This window comes from Sphaerodactylus townsendi, linkage group LG16 (genome assembly GCF_021028975.2).
Source record: "Sphaerodactylus townsendi isolate TG3544 linkage group LG16, MPM_Stown_v2.3, whole genome shotgun sequence".
Taxonomy (NCBI): Eukaryota; Metazoa; Chordata; class Lepidosauria; order Squamata; family Sphaerodactylidae; genus Sphaerodactylus; species Sphaerodactylus townsendi.
In genome coordinates, this window is record NC_059440.1 from 14,337,719 (window position 1) to 14,354,484 (window position 16,766).

General features: G+C 45.4%; 1 protein-coding gene across 1 annotated transcript in view; it reads left to right on the forward strand.

The window, feature by feature from the left end:
- The window catches only part of ATP2A3 (ATPase sarcoplasmic/endoplasmic reticulum Ca2+ transporting 3), a 99,505-nt gene that overhangs the window by 29,882 nt on the left and 52,857 nt on the right, over positions 1-16,766 (forward strand). The window contains exons 2-3 of the mRNA XM_048518939.1: positions 12,092-12,109; positions 14,213-14,295. Of these exons, the coding sequence (XP_048374896.1) occupies positions 12,092-12,109; positions 14,213-14,295 (101 nt within the window). The remainder of the gene's footprint in view (positions 1-12,091; positions 12,110-14,212; positions 14,296-16,766) is intronic.

Genomic DNA, 16,766 nt, shown 5'->3' on the forward strand with positions numbered 1-16,766 from the left:
CTCCCTTCCAAGTACTAATCGGGGCTGATCGTGCTTGGCTTCTAAGATTTGACGAGATCAAGCCAGCCTGGTAGAAGGGGGGTATCTGGGGTTTTATTCTGTTGGCTTGCATTGTTGATGTTTCAACTGGCATGTCATCTGCCTAGAGCCTCACAGAAAGACAGGATATACATATTTTAATAAGTAAGTCAATTAATATGCCTGTGATGGAACAGAAGGTAGGTTGCAATGTGAGGTTAAGGCATCAAACAAATTATTGTGCATGTTAAAGTACAGATAAATCCCTTAAAACCAGCAGTGTGCTGTAAATAATCCTGGGACCAGTAGCAAAATGTGTAGAGGTTAGAAACAGGTGGACTCAATAATCTGGAGAACTGGGTTGGATTCTCCACTTCTCCACATGAAGCCTGCTGGGTACCCTTGGGCCAGTCACGGTTATCTTGGAACTCTCTCAGCCCCACCTACCTCACAAGGTGCCTGTTCTGGGGAGAGGAAGGGAAGGAGTTTGTAAGCTGCTTTGAGACTTCCTAACGGTAGAGAAAAGCAAGCTATAAATCGAAACTCTTCTGTTCTCCTCTTGGACCTTCAAAGTTGTGCATGTTGTTTATCTTCCTGTGTTTTAACCTCACAGGAGCCCTGCCAGGTAGGCTGGCCCAAGCTCACCCAACATGGCACAGTGAGGACTTATTTGTTTATTTATTTACATTTGTTCCCTGCCCTTTACCACAGTCTCAGGGTGGGTTACCTAAAAACCACACTACCAAAAAAAAGGATTGAACTTTGCGCCCTCCCAGATCCGCATCTGGCTCTCTAGCTACTGCCCCACACTGTCTTTTTGCTGCCTCTGGTTGTGCCTTTCCTCTGTTGCCCCTCCTCCCTCTGCACACAGAGCTCTTGCTAGCTTGTGCTTTGAACATTTCTCTTGGGTAGGTCAATTTTTACGCTTTATGGTTTCCTTTGTGGTTTCCCAGAAGGGCTTTCTCAGTTGCAAGCAGACACTGTCTCTCTGTGTGATGCTTGTGGTATGCACAGGGGCACAGGAGCAAAGCACCAGTTTTTGCATGTCAGACGGTTTCCCTTTCCTTTGAGGAGAGGCTGCACCCTGAGGGGAGAAGAATAGGGGCAGCTGTAAGACAGGGGCATATGCTTACGTTGTGAATCTAGTCAGTGTGAAGTGGAGCGATCTGGGAGACTCTAGCTCAAATCTAACTTGGGGCAGTCACTCCTAATTTAATTTGGGGCTGTCACTTCTTCTGAATCACCTCACAGGGTTGTCGTTATGAAGACAAAATGAAGGAGGAGAATTCGGACGCAGCATGGGGAGCATGGCTACAAAATGGCTGTTGCAGGAGGGGGAACTCACCACAGAATGATTGCTACAGCTTAACTTCAGGGACACAGTGCAGATCTGTGTGGTGTGGTGGCAGTTGCCACCAAAGCAATTTTTAAAAATCTGCACAGCCAATCAGAAGCCTTGCTGGACCCAAGCCCTACCTGGCTCCTTCCACACCCTAAAAACACTTGGCAGGTGTCAGAAAATGAATCACCAGGCACTCCGGTGCCAGGGCATCATGTTGGGGACCGATTCTTTACATCCTCCCATCATTATGGTGCCTTTACCTATGCATTTCTCCAATAGGGCAAAAAGCAGTTCTCTGGCCCCTTCCACACATGCAGAATAATGCACATTCAATCCATTTTCACAACTGTTTGAAAGTGGATTTTGCTATTCTGCACAGTAAAATCCGGCTGCAAAATGCATTGAAAGTGGATTGAAAGTGCATTATTTTGCATATGCCGAAGGGGCCCAAGAGACCATTTTAGATGAGGAAAATGGTAGCTTAACCTTGCCTACTCTTTGCACTGTGGTGCTGATCCGAGTCACAATTCCATGCAACTGATAACTGAATTATTTTAAAAAACACGAGCTCACTGATCATGGAATTTTCAGGCCTTTTGCTGGTCTTTGCTTCTGCAGTTAACCTCAGATGTCATGGTATGTTTCCAAGAGATCAGGCCAAATCTGACAGTTTGTTATATTTGTATTTAGATTATATTGCCGTGCCGTTCTAACTTGTGTATATATATATATATTACTCCAATGGCAGAATGTAAACAATTTTTCCAAAACATTTTGTTACTGTTTGTAAAATTATAAAATTATTTTGGTTACTTATAAGTAAATTGCTACTCCAGTGAGAGAACTAATTTTTGAAGTCATTATTGTAGCCTGGTTGGTACAAGTTTTCTTCATTTTCCCCTCCCCTTCTGGGCTTGGGGTAGCTAAAAACGTGTTTAAATTCCCTGTGCCCCCACCAGGAGTCCCCAAATGGTACCAAAGTGAGTTATGTCTGCAGCTCCAGATAATTCAACAAATGCGTAATGATTCTCTTGTGTTATACAATAAAAGGGTTCTGGTTGTTTTTTCTTTTTAAAAAAGGCAATTTCATTTTTATTTGCGAAATACCCCGTTTATGCTTGGGTTGTGTTTCTTTTTGTTTCACAAACACCTGGGAAAAATCTGAAATGGTTTAAGTGAAGATCTTTTAGGGTAAAGGGGGGGCGGGAAATCAAGTAGTCACTTCAGCAGCTACTCTTTAAAAAATTGCTATTTGTTTGCAATTTATCCATCTCAGCATCCTCGAAAGATTGCTGTGAATTAGGGAATATTTCCCAATTAACTTCTTCTTGTACCCATTTCTGTATTGGCCTGTGCTTTCGATTCTGTGCTTTTCCTGGCTGGGTTTTGTAGATTTCTGTGGTTTGTTTTGTGTATGAAGTTGTGTGGTTTTGTGTACGTTTTGTGTACACTGAATGTCACTTACAGGTTGTTATACACATATGGCTGATTTGTTGATTCACAGATGACAGTGTAGAAGACGGTTGCTTTAAGGGGAAAATGTGGAATGAGAAACAGGGTGTGCCTCCCAAATAAAACTCATGGGTTGAGCTCACATGATGCCGAAATGAAATTGATCCGAGAGCTTTCAGGCCAAAACAGGGGGGAACGATTTGAAATCACATCAACTGTGAATCTTGGCTTTTATACTCTGTTCCACAAAAAGATGATAGTCCAGTCAGTTGAGTCTCTGCCCATGGTAGAAGCCAACCATATGTCTTTGGGGCCAGGGAATACTAAGAGATTGTATCAGGAGACTGCAGGGTTCTCTGTGGCAGTACAGGGAGATGCGGTCCCAAAGGTATGACTGTCCCAGACTGCTCTGTGTGATAAATCTGTGATTTTTATACTAGATTATACTAGATGGAAGTGTGATAAATCTGACTTTTATACTAGATGTATGCACATTTCCAAAGTAATTTGACTTCTGATGTTTGAACAGGAAGAATTCTAAGGCAGAATTTTGGCAAGCCTGGCCATGCTTGTGTAAGCTGTCAACTTTGGATGAGACAAGACAGAGATCTGTCTCTTTTGTGATTGTGGTTTCTCACATCATTGAGTGGGTTGGAAATGTAGTTAGTTAAAATAACAATTTATTCTACCGTGCACCTTGACTAAAAGCAGCCGCCCCAAAAACGGTATCAGCTGGGGATCGCTGTTCTTTGTCTTTCTCATCCTTGACAATTTATCTTCCTGTCTTTCTCATCCTTGACAATTTATTATGGCTTTGCATTTTGCAAGAAATGGAAGATATCTTGTAAGGAAAAGCAGTACCCTCCTCCCCTTTCCTTCAGCGGGGATGGAGTCACACTGTTCCTCTCAACTCTGGAATGACATTTTATTTTCACCTTGTTTGGAGAAGTGCATGGTTCTTAGTAGTTGTGGCATAAATGTGTTCTATTTGGGAGGAAGGTTAACTTGAATGAGCTTTGCAAACCAAACTTTCCCCATCAGCCACTGCAGAAATACATGGCACAGTCAAAGAGTTTGCCCTCTCTTCTGAGCCCTGGGATTTCCATCACAGCTTTCCATGCACCCAGGTGAGCACCGTAGCAAAAAAGGAAGTGCACAGGTAACTCCTCTGGTGGTAGGAAGATATAGAACATCCTAAGTCAGTATTGTGATACTGATGTAGACGCTCCCACCATATCCCATCACCTACATACTATATGTAGAAGAAGAGTTTGGATTTATACCTCACCTTTTTCTCCTGTAAGGAGAATCAAGGTGACTTGCAAGCTCCTTTACCTTCCTCTCCCCACAACAGACACCTGGTGAGGTAGGTGGGAATGAGAGAGTTCACCCAGCGGGAATGTAGGAGTGCGGAAACACATCTGGTTCACCAGATAAGCCTCTGCCACTCAGGTGGAGGAGTAGGGAATCAAACCTGGTTATCCAGATTAGAATCCACCTGGTTTTAACCACTACACCACGCTGGCTCCCAAAGCCAAGCATGGAGATGTTATATGCTATTGAGAGCCAGAGTGGTGCCATGATTAAGATGTTGAACTAGGATCTGGGAAACCCAGGTTCAAATGCCCACTCTGCTATTGGAACTTCCCAGGTGACCTTGGGCCAGTCACATACTCTCAGTCTTAACCCTGGCTAGTATTTTAAAAGAACGGCACAGACAGTTAGAAGTCCTGTTGGACAAAGCCCAGCTCACTTTCTAAAAACACTTGAGTGTCAGGAAAAGTACCAGCAGGCATTGTGGGCCCCATGTTGGCAGTCTTGGTCCTGCTTTAAATGTGGAAGGTCCCAGTTTCAGTCCCTAGCATATCCTGTGAAAGAATCTCAGGATGGAGATGTTAGGAAAGATCTCTCTTGGGCCAACTCCCCAGAGACCCCTTGTCAGTCAAAGCAGAGAAAGCCAAGCTAGCTAGAGTAGCCATCTAACTTGGTTTTACAGAAGTGCCTTAAATAGAAGAATTAAACACTTGACTTCTAGCTACTGCCTCATCTCCCTCTCTGATACCATCAAACATTTGAGAACAATAGGAGAGCTTTCCTTACTCCTTATTGGCCACCAACTACTTAATCCCATCCTTGGAGATTGCAATGAAAAATAAGAAATCCAGAAATCTTCAGTCGTTGTGACTGTAAAGTCAGAGTTGGAAGTTTGCAAGCAATTCCTGGTGCAATTTGCAAATTTTGGGCGGGAGGGGACAACAGCTCAGTAAAGGTGTGTTTACTCCCCCCCCCCCCCCCAACTAGCTTCACTGGAATGAATTAAACCAGACAGGTTGCATATTCACAAAGATGCTTAATTTGCATAATATATAAAAGATGGTGGAGTCTTGCTCCTCCTCAAACTGTATGGATTACTCTGAGGTAAAATTCTTAAGGAAAAAGAAACCCTCACAGAGTGCAAACAGCCATGCCCGTATTTATCCATTTTTCCATCACCTGTTTGCTGTGCTTTTCTTACGAGGCCTGCCAGACAGCCCGGGTGAGGGCTTCCCTTTGCGAAAGGATGTTTGTTTGCGTTGGCAGAGGCCGAAATGTCATCGCTAGTCAAACAGCAGCTGGACTAGGAGTTCCAGTTCTCCTGGTGACTTTTTTTTTCCAAATCAATGTCGGCCGTATTTAACCCTATGCATGCCCCTGGCCGGGTTCCCGTGCTTGTCCAAATTTAAATGTTGCCCTCGTCCGATAACTTTGAGGCGCATGAAAGGCGGGGCATGGAGAGAAAGAAAAAAACGGCATTCCGCGTTGAATGATGAACAGCTTCCTTCTCATGTGGGGTGTGTTGGGAACCCTGTGCCAATTTTTGAGATGTTTTGTGTGATTGCTAAGACTGCATTATGGTCACGAACTCTGGATTGGAACATTCTGGAGGTTTTGCATGTGGAGCCCGGGAAGGATGGGGTTTTGGGGAGGGGAAACTCCTCTGCAGGGTATAATATATTTTTGTATTTTGTTAGTATATTTATTTAAGGATACATTTTAAAGTTTATATTAATTGTGGATATATTGTTGTAATCCGCCCTGAGCCTTGCGGTATAGAAGTCTAACCGCCCTCCAAAGCAGCCATTTCTTCCAGGGGAATTGATCTGTGGGGATTAGCTGTAATTCTAGAAGATTTTCAGGTGCAACCTGGAGTCTGGTTGCCTGAGGCTGCATCCGCAAATCATAGTTCATTGTGAAGCTGCTGATCTTTCGTCCCCATTCACCGCCGGACTGTCTCATCTGCAAAGGAGAATCCAGTTGCTAATTATTGCTGTGATATAGCAGAAAACTCCCCCATTTTACCCATGAATATGCCACTTTTGGAATGCTTCTGAGAACAAAGCGTGGAGGAATAACAAACTGCCTTTTGGGTGCAGTGGGACCAATCATAAGGGGGCCAGAACCAGTCACAAAACATTGGGAGGCTCCACAAAATGTTAGGAAGTTACAAGGCAGGCACAGTCCTATAGCGGAGACGGCTGTTCCTGAAACGGTGCCCCCTGCAGAGGGGTTCTTCACCCAAACCCCCTGCTATAATGAAGTGGAGTAAACCGGGATTGGTGCTTTGGTTGGGGAAGAAGCAAGCTGTGCACCCGGAAATAGGCTTGCGGGCTTCAGGTTGGGGGATCACCGTTAAATCTCCCAAATAATTCAGAATCTAATGGTGCATGGGTGATGCTGTCTTTGTTCCCAGGGTGTTGGTGGTTCCAACTCCGTCCCCTCGCCCATTGCGCATGCTGCTCCTTGCTTCTTTTGCAAAAAGCAAAATGGTAGCTTTATCTCCTTGGTGTACCTTCCGTTGTGTCTCTTCTTTCTTGAAAGGAAGCATCTATCTTCTTCCAGTCCTGTTGGCGGTTGTGAGTCACTATGTGGTTGAGTGGATTGGAGGGGGGTTGCTGTGAAACAAGGATTCATTCACTGAATGCTAATCAAGGGTGTTTTTTTTAATGTAAAAATGTAAAACTTGGTAGATGCCAATGCTTTTTAAAAAAAACTTGGATTCAGATACAGGCATGAAATATTCACTGCAGCTGTCAAAGAGGCTAATTGCCTCTTGGTTGATCAGCAGCGGCCTGAGGATGCTAGCAGGACAGCAATTTTTTCTTTAGGTACTGTTAGGGTTGCCAACCTCCAGGTAGGGCCTGGAAGCCTCCCAGAATTAGAACTGATCTCCAGATGACAGAGATTAGTTCCCCTGGATAACTTGGCTGCTTTGGAAGTGTGGGCTCTAGAAGAAGAAGAAGAGAAGTCTTCCTGTAAGAAGACACAAGGTGGCTTACAAGCTCCTTTCCCTTCCTCTCCCCCACAACAGACACCTTGTGAGGTCGGTGGAGCTGAGAGAGTTCCCAAGAACTGTGACTAGCCCATGGTCACCCAGCAGGAATGTGGGAGTGCGGAAATACATCTGGTTCACCAGATAAGCCTCTGCCACTCAGGTGGAGGAATGGTGAATCAAACCCAGTTCTCTGGATTAGAATTCACCTGCTCTTAACCACTATACCATGCAGCTCTCTATTAGAACCTTTTGAGACCCCTGCTCTCCCCAAACCACTTGACTCCCTAGACCAGGGGTCTGCAACCTGCGGCTCTCCAGATGTTCATGGACTATAAATCCCATCAGCCCCTGCCAGTATGGCCAATTGGGATTTGTAGTCCATGAACATCTGGAGAGCCGTAGGTTGCAGACCCCTACCCTAGACCCTCCTTCCCCACATCTTCAGGAATATCCCAACCCAGAACTGAGAACCGTAGGTCTGGGCAAACCAAAAGCCCTAGGCAAAACAAGTCAAACTTTCCTTTAAAAATCAAGGGTCATTGTAAGAGATTCTACAATCTGGCCCATTCTGTACAAATCCCCAGAAATGTTTCTAAAACATTTTCAATCCCCCACCCCTCTACAACTATTTATATCTGCACTCACCCCCTCCAAAAGATTCCTGGTTTCCATTTTGTGATTTTTGCCTTTTATTTTGATGTTGTTGTGTGGAATTGTGGCTTTGGTGCGTCGCAGCAGGGTGCTGCAATTCTCTGAACCTTCTGCACTCCCCCCTTTGAAAATTAGCACCCCAAAACTGACCAAACTTTGCTGAAATGCTCCAAAATGTTCCAAAAACAGGCGAGGGGCAAGAAGTGAGCTCACAAAATGGAAGCAGCGAGGAAGTGCTGGAAAGGCAGAGAGGTGTGGGAAATGTCTTCAAGGGATCGCACAGGCAAATGAAACCATTTTTAAAACGTTTCAGCCAGAGAATCATTCTAAAGGGAGATTCATTTAAAATGTTTTGAGGCTGCAAATGAAACTTTGGTAAAAACAATGTGCATTTCATGTTCTGCCTGAACACGTTTTAAAGTCTCTGTGCGGAAAGGGGATTTGAGATTGGTGAGTATCTGGTTATAGCTAGGGGTGCTACTGAACTTCAGGCACTGATTTGACTTGAAATGTGAATTTATTCTTGACCTTTTGGCAGCTAAACAAACTGGGCTGCTTTGGAGGGCAGACACTATGGCACTGAAGCCCCGCCTCTTCCCAAATCATGCCGCCCCCAAGCTCCACCCCTGGAATTGCCAGGAATTTCCCAACCCAGAAGTGGCAACAATACATGATTGGTCAGTGGTGGTGAACCTATGGCACTCCAGATGTTCATGGCCTACAATTCCAATTGGCCATACTGGCAGGGGCTGATGGGAATTGTAGTCCATGAACATCTGGAGTGCCATAGGTTTGCCACCACGGTGATAGGTGGATGATGATGGCCATGGGGTCATCTGTGGGAAGCCTTCCTCCTTCTTCAATTGGAATGCCACCCCTGAAAGGCTTTTTTTATCATTTAGTTTCATTGATCTTGTGTGCCGCCGTCCTCCAATGGACCTGGGGCGGCTCACAATATTTCCTTAATACATGACCATTTAAAACATAACCAATGGAATACATTTAAAAATAAAAACATATTTAAAAACATTAAAATCGTTAAATTTAAAAACATTAAATCATTAAAATGGTTAAAATAGTTAAATTTGAAAACATTAAAATCATTAAAAACATTAAAACATTCACGGTCTTAGCTCCTATCTGGTGGAACTGGCTCCGCAGAGAGATCAGGACCCTGCGGGATTTCAATGGTTTTTACATCGGCCCAGCCGGGTCTAAAATGAGTAAATTGATCTTAGTGGCCTCCCTGGGACGTATTAGGGGTTGGATGTCACCATCTATTGTTGTTTGTAATTTTTAAAGCTTTATGTGGTTTTATACTGTAATGGTTTTATGGTTGTTGTTCTATTGTTTACTATGGTTGTTCGCTGCCCTGAGCCCTGCGGGGGAGGGCGTTTTATAAACCGATAAATAAATACATCTAATTTTATGGTACTGGGAAAATAGTATTTGGGGGGAAGGGAAGGGAGGTCAAACTGATGGAAAATGGCAGCCGCCTCAACCATATAGCTGATGGAACGGCTCTGTCTTACAGGCCCTGCAGAACTGCATCAAGTCCCGCAGGGCCCTGATTTCACTGGACAAAGTGTTCCACCAGGTTGTGATGCAGGATGAAAAAGGCTAGGTGGACATCTCTTGGGTCAGGGATCACTAGTAGGTTTTCATTCGCAAAACATAACACTTTTTGGGGACATATCAGGAGAGACAATCCCGTAGGTATGTTGGCTCCAGCCTGCTTAGGGCTTTGAAGATAAGTACCAGAACTTTGAACCTGATCCGAACTTCACCTGGAGCCAATGCAGCTGGTGAAGTACAGGTTGAATTGGTGCCCGCCAAGGGGTACCTGTAAGGACCCGTGCTGCAGCATTCTGCACCAACTTGAGCTCCGGAGAAGGCCCCAAAGTAGCCCTGTATAGAGAAAGTTGCAATGACCTAGCCCAGAGGTGAGCATTTCATGGAGCACTGTGGCAAGGTCAGTTTGGGTGGCAATTGTCTCACCTGGCCTAGATGATGAAATTCCAGGTGAGTTACCTTTGCAACCTGAGCCTCCATTGTCAGGGCATGTGTGAGAGTGAATTAACCTTTGTTTCCTGCATAACAGGATCATGGTAATGAATTGAGGAAGTCTCTTAATGCTACTTCCCTGGCAGGTACAATCTCTTGCAAAGTATGGAATATTCCAGGCACTGCCATCCCGGAGAGAGCTGAGAGTGTTGTTGAAAACGTGTTGGCAAATAAATGCTTGGGAACCCTCAGATATGAAAGAGAGCTTTCATAAGGGACAGTCAGATTGAATTGTACAATACGGAGGTGTCTGGTCTGCCAAGGAAGCCAAATCCTCCTCGATGGAAACATCCTGCAATCTATTTTTAAATTCCGCTTTGGCAGTTGCAAGTGTCAGCATGGAAAAATTAACGCTTGAGAGAATCCAGTTGGAAACAGAAGGTTTGCCGGCATGCTTGTTAGTTATTCCAGCTCTACCTGCGACGATTAAATTAGTCTCGTTTTCCTCCTCGGAGGCCTTTTGTTTATCCTACCAGCAAGGCCAGAGGGCTTAATCGTTTTCAGGAGTTGCTGTTTGTTTCTGTTTTTAAGCTACCCCTAGAATGGAGCCGTTGTACCCAATGAGCAAGAGGAGGGAGCATTTTCACCATGAGGCTAAGCATTTGGGGCTTTCTAATAAAGAAAAACAGTTATCTACAAAGGGACATGATTGAGGTTTATAAAATTGTGCACAGAGTGGAGGAAGTGGCTAGAGATAACTTTATCCTGCTCACAAATGGTTCAACCTTAAGGACGCTCAATAAAATGGATGAGAACTAACTTTGGGCCAGGGAAAGGAAGTTTTCCATCACTCAATGGATGATTGATAAGTGGAACTCACTGCCACAGGATATTTATTTATTTATTTAGGAAATTTGTACGTGGCTTCTCCAGAGAGCTTGCTTGACTGAAACATAATAAACACATATTATAAAAGTTGTTAGCAAACTAGCAACCCCCCACCCCCGCATTAAAAATCCAACCAGAGCAGCAAACAGTATAAAAGGAGTTCTATCTAGTGCCATTCCCACTATATCAGGAGACTTCGAAAGAGGAAGGCATAAGTTTATGAGGAGAGGTTTACTAACAACCTTGAAGAAACCTTCATTTTGAGAGGCTGTGTGCCTTAGAATGTCAGTTTCTGGGAGTGTTGTGTGTGTGTATATATATTAACAGAGTAGAACAGAAGAGACAGATTATCAGCTGCTTTTTATACATGAGTTTACTAGCTACAAAGGGAAGGTTACATGGCGATAAAACAAGAAATCCTTTCTTTCCTGTTACTCATCTGCATTACCGTATGTTTGGTTACATCTTGGTACCTACCTGCTGTCTCGTGATTGTGGTGGTGCTAGTGTGCTCAGAGAAACAGAGTTAACTTTATAACTTCAGATGTACATGCTCACTAACATGTAAGCAAGGGCTATCTGACTGACCAACAGCTAATCAATAGATCAGGTCATAAACAGTGACTCCAGCAACTTGTCTGCATGCAAACAGTTAACCCGTTATAACTGAGTTGTGTCAGATACTTTCAAAATCCCAGCAGGGAGCCAGCAATAGACAGGAGTTGGCTTCTGTGGTGAAGTGGTTAAGAGTGGCGGACTCTAATCTGGAAAACTGGATTTGTTTCCCTGCTCCTACACACGAAGCCTGCTGGGGGACCTTGGGCCAGTCACAGTTTTCTCAGAACTTTCTCAGCCCCACTTACCTCTGTTGGGTGGAGAGGAAAGGAAAGGAGTTTGTAGGCCACCTTGAGTTTTATTACAAGAGTGTAAGGTGGAGTATAAAATCCAAACTCCTCCTCCTCCTCCTCCTCCTCCGCCTCCTCTTCATCATCATCACCACCACCACCACCACCACCACCACCACCACCATCATCATCATCATGTGGTCAGTCATTGTCAGACTCAGCATTCTGGATTAGACATCTCTTTGACCTGATCCAGCTGGGCTCTTTTTATGCCGATGAGAGGCTGAAGCATCTGTTATGCATCTAGGAGGTCCAGCATTCAGCCTCCAGTGACAGAGGTCTTTGGTAGCGGGGTTGAAAGAGATCTTTCTCTGCTTGAAGTTCTAGAGAGATGTGGCAGTCAGAGAACAGTGTTGAGCTAGATATGACTTGCTTGATTGTCATTCTTGGGATAAAACAGCTTCTTTGAGTTCAGTAACAGTCCACAGTTGTGTGCTATGTGTTGTCAATAACGCTTCTTTCCCCCTCTCTCTTCTTCTCTTTCATGGCTGATGTTTCGGGTCCCTTTGGAAATTGACAGAACTCCCCGCTGAAGAAGGTAGGTTGATACTTTCACTGGTTTTACCGCCAAGAGCCATCTAAAAGTTCTTCCAAAGGTCTCCTCTGTCAAATTCTTACCTGGCTAAGAATTCTTGTGTCAGGAATTTGTTCCCAAAATTCACACAGAGCATCATGCATGCGCAGTTTGCCACTTCTTTTCCTTATATGTTACCAATGTGAATATATCCGGGGGGTGGGGAGCAGTCTTGATACAATTATATGTACAGTGGTACTGAGATTCTGTTGGAACACTGCTTCCCTACTGTGGAAGAGTGCACGTGCACATCAGTAAAACACTACACATACCAAACAAAACGCTACACAAAAAAGAGCATTGAGATAGTCATGCCTATGGTTGCACTGCTTTATTGCAGTGTTTTATCAGGACCTATGAAAGCATCAGCAACCGGGGGTGGGGGTGGGGTGTGTGGCTTGCAAGGAATTAAACTGTGCCAGACCAATGTCAGTTAAGTTCTGGGATTTTAGAAATTCTCGTAGTTAAAACAAAATGTAGTAAAATGGGATGCACTAGAAAAAGAAATTTTGAAATAATTGGGAAGGTGGGGAGAGAGGCTATGTTAGCCTCTAGACTGATCCTTATGTGTTGGAATTTGGTACCCAGGTTTTGTTGAAAAGCAGATAGTACCATTGGGTGTCTTCCTCAACCATGGGATTCTGCAAAGCTCCTTATCTTTAGAAGGGAGCATGGGAAAAAGGTAACATCTCAAAACAGTACTTGGGCAAACTACTTTGGATTTGCAGAAACTGAAAGGAGACTGACAACTCACCTAGGGTGAGCAACAGTTGATCCAGGGCGAGCAGGCTCATAACTAACACATTTGTCCCACTCTGTCATTGCTTATTAACTCCCGCCAAGATAAGCCATCCATTTAGCATGGAAGGAAGTCCTTTAGGTTTCTCTCCAATGGGAGCAGAATGTCCCACTACACAACAAAATGACAGGCAGGGCAAGGCCTGCAGCCATGAGACGGGATTGGTTTCCTATGCCGATTTTCATAATGCACTGTTCATTTGAACATCCTTGCTTGGTGGGACCAGAAATAACAAGACAACAACAGAAACATCCCGAATACCGTAGCGCAGAGCATTAAAGATACATGACACACACTTCCCAATGTGGTCCGTGCCACACGCTGCAGAGAGTGAGATATGGCTGGCCCAAAGATTGGGGGCTGTCTCCCTCCTGCACACCACAGGGAACCAAGAAGATATACGCTTCATAAGGAAATGAAAAATTGCTGCCTGTCCTTCTCAGCCTTCGGCTAGGCAGTGAGGATGTGGAAAAACGGTGCCCCCCCCCCAATATAAACTGCCACTCCAATCTCCCCACTTCCACACTATGAGGCAAAGTGTGATTTGCCAGAGGATGGGGGAAGAGACCCACCTTGCCCTCTCCTAGAAGGAATGGGCTCTTTACCTGCTGCCCACTGGGGATGGGTGTGTGTGTCTGGGGACAGATTCTGACTTCATTGGTGGGTAGGGGTGGCCAAGCAGAGAACGTGTGTGTGTGTATGTGCGCGTGTGTGTGCGCGCGTGTGCGTGTGTGTACGTGCGTGTGTGTGTGTGAGTGAGTGAGTGTGACAAGACTGCCACCTGCATCCAAAGTGATCCTTTTGGACCACCTAATGGATGCACTAGTCCTGGATGAAGGACAAAGTTAGCAACACTGGGACAGCATTTCTCCACTGGTGACTTTGGCAGTGTACTGCAGTCGATGCCAGCATGCTCTTTTGGGTCCTGGGGAATGGTCTGAATTCACCCGATGTCACCGCCTTCACAGAGGTAGCTAGGCCCAGGAGAGAATGCAAGAATGCCATAATCCACTTTGGGTCCTCATTGGGGAGAAAAGTGAGATATAAATCAAGTCAAGAATCACACTGAAAACATTCTGTTCCCTGGTGTTGTAAGCTGTGTAGCTGGAACAGATTTACCTCCTTGTCTACCTTTTGTGTGTAGACCAGGGGTACTGAATTCAGCTGGAATCCTTGTGATTGGGATCACAGCCTTCAGCCTTTTTTTATCGAGGGATAGGGCACCTTGCTGAAGCATTGGGATGATGCCTGACTTTCTTCCCTGGCAGGCAAGTCGCTGTTTGAGTTGGTGGTGGAACAGTTTGAAGACCTCCTAGTTCGCATCCTCCTCTTGGCGGCCTTCGTGTCCTTCGTAAGTACCGGTGCAAACTTCTGCACCTTTGGATTTGGAATGAGCTGGTGAGTTTTAGTGAGTTACATTGTCTGGACTAGAATCTGGGAGACCTGGGTCTGAATCCTTTCCTGGCCATGGAACTCATGGGATGACCTTGGCCCAATGTTTCTCCTAACCTGGCCCGCCTCACAGGGTTATCGTGAGGGCAGGACGAAGGAGGGGCAAAGCACACGCTTTCCACATTGAAGGAAGAGCTGAATAAAAAGGTAGGTAATGTCGTTCTATCGATGACAGCTAGGGAACCGAAGCATACTTTGAATCCTCTTGTTTTGAATTCCAGACTGGGTTCAGCAGCGGCCATGGGACTGGTTCAGGTCAGGAAAGATTTGGCAGCTAATTCAAACTTCTGCAACTGTTTTTATTCCAGTTCGTGGGAGAAATGAAGTTAAGTGAGGAGCAGCTCCCTAGGTGTCATTACTAATAAGAATAGTCCTGTTGGCCAGCCATGTGCTTTTAAGGATAGAAAGTTGTTCATACGATTCAGTTCAGGTTGCGTTTATCTCTGCGCTGCCACCTCTTGTTGCTACACAAGAGAACCAAATTACCGCTATGCGGTCCTAACTGACTGGTTAGAGGAAGGAAGGTTGGTGAAGTGGAAAGGGAGCCTACAGGAGAGGCTTGCTAGAATCTGTGGGATCAGAGGCGCATCTGGCGCTTTGCAAGCAGGAGGCGCTACTTTGGGATCTCCAGCGGAAGGATTTGGGGCTGCAGCTGGTGTTTCTCTGCTTGTGTCTCCGGAGAGCCTCTGCCAATGCAAGGAGAGAAAAAAAACTGAGTTAGATGGATCCCTGGTCTCGTCATCCTCTTGTGTTCTAAGCCAAGGCCATTCCCAAACGTCTTGAGATTCTTCCCAGACGGTTAGTTCTGCATGTCCACAGATTCTATTTTAAGGGGCCCATCTGGTCGGCTCCTGGGATGAGTCAGTCGACTGCTCTGAGATTCATCTGCGCTTCTTGGGGTTTTGGAGGGCTGCGCTGGCGATCCATTCCACGGCATGTGATGTTGAGCTATCACACAGTTGGGAGGATGCCGTGGAAAGAGGCCAGCTCTGGTGTTAAAATTAAAACGAGATTTCTGTCAGCCCGCACGTGGGGAGGAAAACCACCCCAAGCAGCATTTAGTCTCATCGTCCCTGTCTGAATTGGGGAAAAACAACAGTCGCACGTATGAATCTAGCATAGGCCCTCTGCTAAAGGCCACTGAACCGATCTCAGTCTGGTCTGAGGGCGCATACGACTTTTAAGAAGAGCCCGGCTGGATCAGACTAAAGGACCTGCTCTGGCGTTTTGCCAGCTAGATACCCCTAGGACATCCAAAAGCTGGGCATGAAGGAGGAGGAAGAGTTTGGATTTATATCCCCCTTTTCTCTCCTGTAAGGGAACTCAAAGGGGCTTACAATCTCCTTTACCTCCCCCCCCCCCAACAAACACCCTTTGAGGTGGGTGGGACTGAGAGAGTTCCGAAGAACTGTGACTAGCCCAAGGTTACCCAGCTGGCATGCGCTGGAGTGCACAAGCTAATCTGGTTCACCAGATAAGCCTCCACAACTCAAGTGGCAGAGTGGGGACTCAAACCCGATTCTCCTGATTAGCGTGTACCTGCTCTTAACCACTATAACACAATGGCTCTAAGGCCCATTCCGCACATGCAGAATAATGCACTTTCAAACTGCTTTCAGTGCTCTTTGAAGCTGTGCGGAATGGCAAAATCCATTTGCAAACAGTTATGAAAGTGTTTTGAAAACGCATTATTTTGCGTGTGGGGAAGGGGCCAAAGATAACACCCCTCCTTAATCTCCAGCAACTAAGAGGCAGGTGGTCTCTGAACATGGAGTTTCCATTCCTAGCTGTCATGACTAATAAGAATAATCCTGCTGGCCAGCCATGTGCTTTTAAGATAGACTGTCCCTAAATATGAAGGTTCCATTCCTATCATGACTAATAAGAAGCGCGCAAGCAAGGCACAGTGGAAAGATAGGTCTCCTTTCATTTGTCCCTTATCAACTGGCATCCAGAGGTATGCTGCTTCCAACCATGGAGGCTTCACTTAGCTATCATGCTCCCAGCTGTTCATAGATCTTTGCTTTGAAATCCATTTCATCTAGACACCATCCCTGTCCTTTCGGCAGTGAGTTTTGTCCATTGAAAGTCCAAAGGCCTGTGCTGTTGCAAGATCCTGCCCTCTTAGTCAAAGGTGTCCCAGAAAGGGACCGCCTTGCTCCTGAAAAGTCTTCTTGTTATTTCCCCCACACACACACTTTTTCTTTCCTTCTCATAGTCGGTTTCTATCTTCCTTTCCTGACTTTGCTACAAACCTTTTACTATCTGGCTCCTCTTGGCTCATCTCTTCCCACCAGCCGACTTTGCTTTAAACAACTCTGTCCCTCAAGGATGCACTGCCCATGTGCCAACCCACTCTTTTTCAAAACA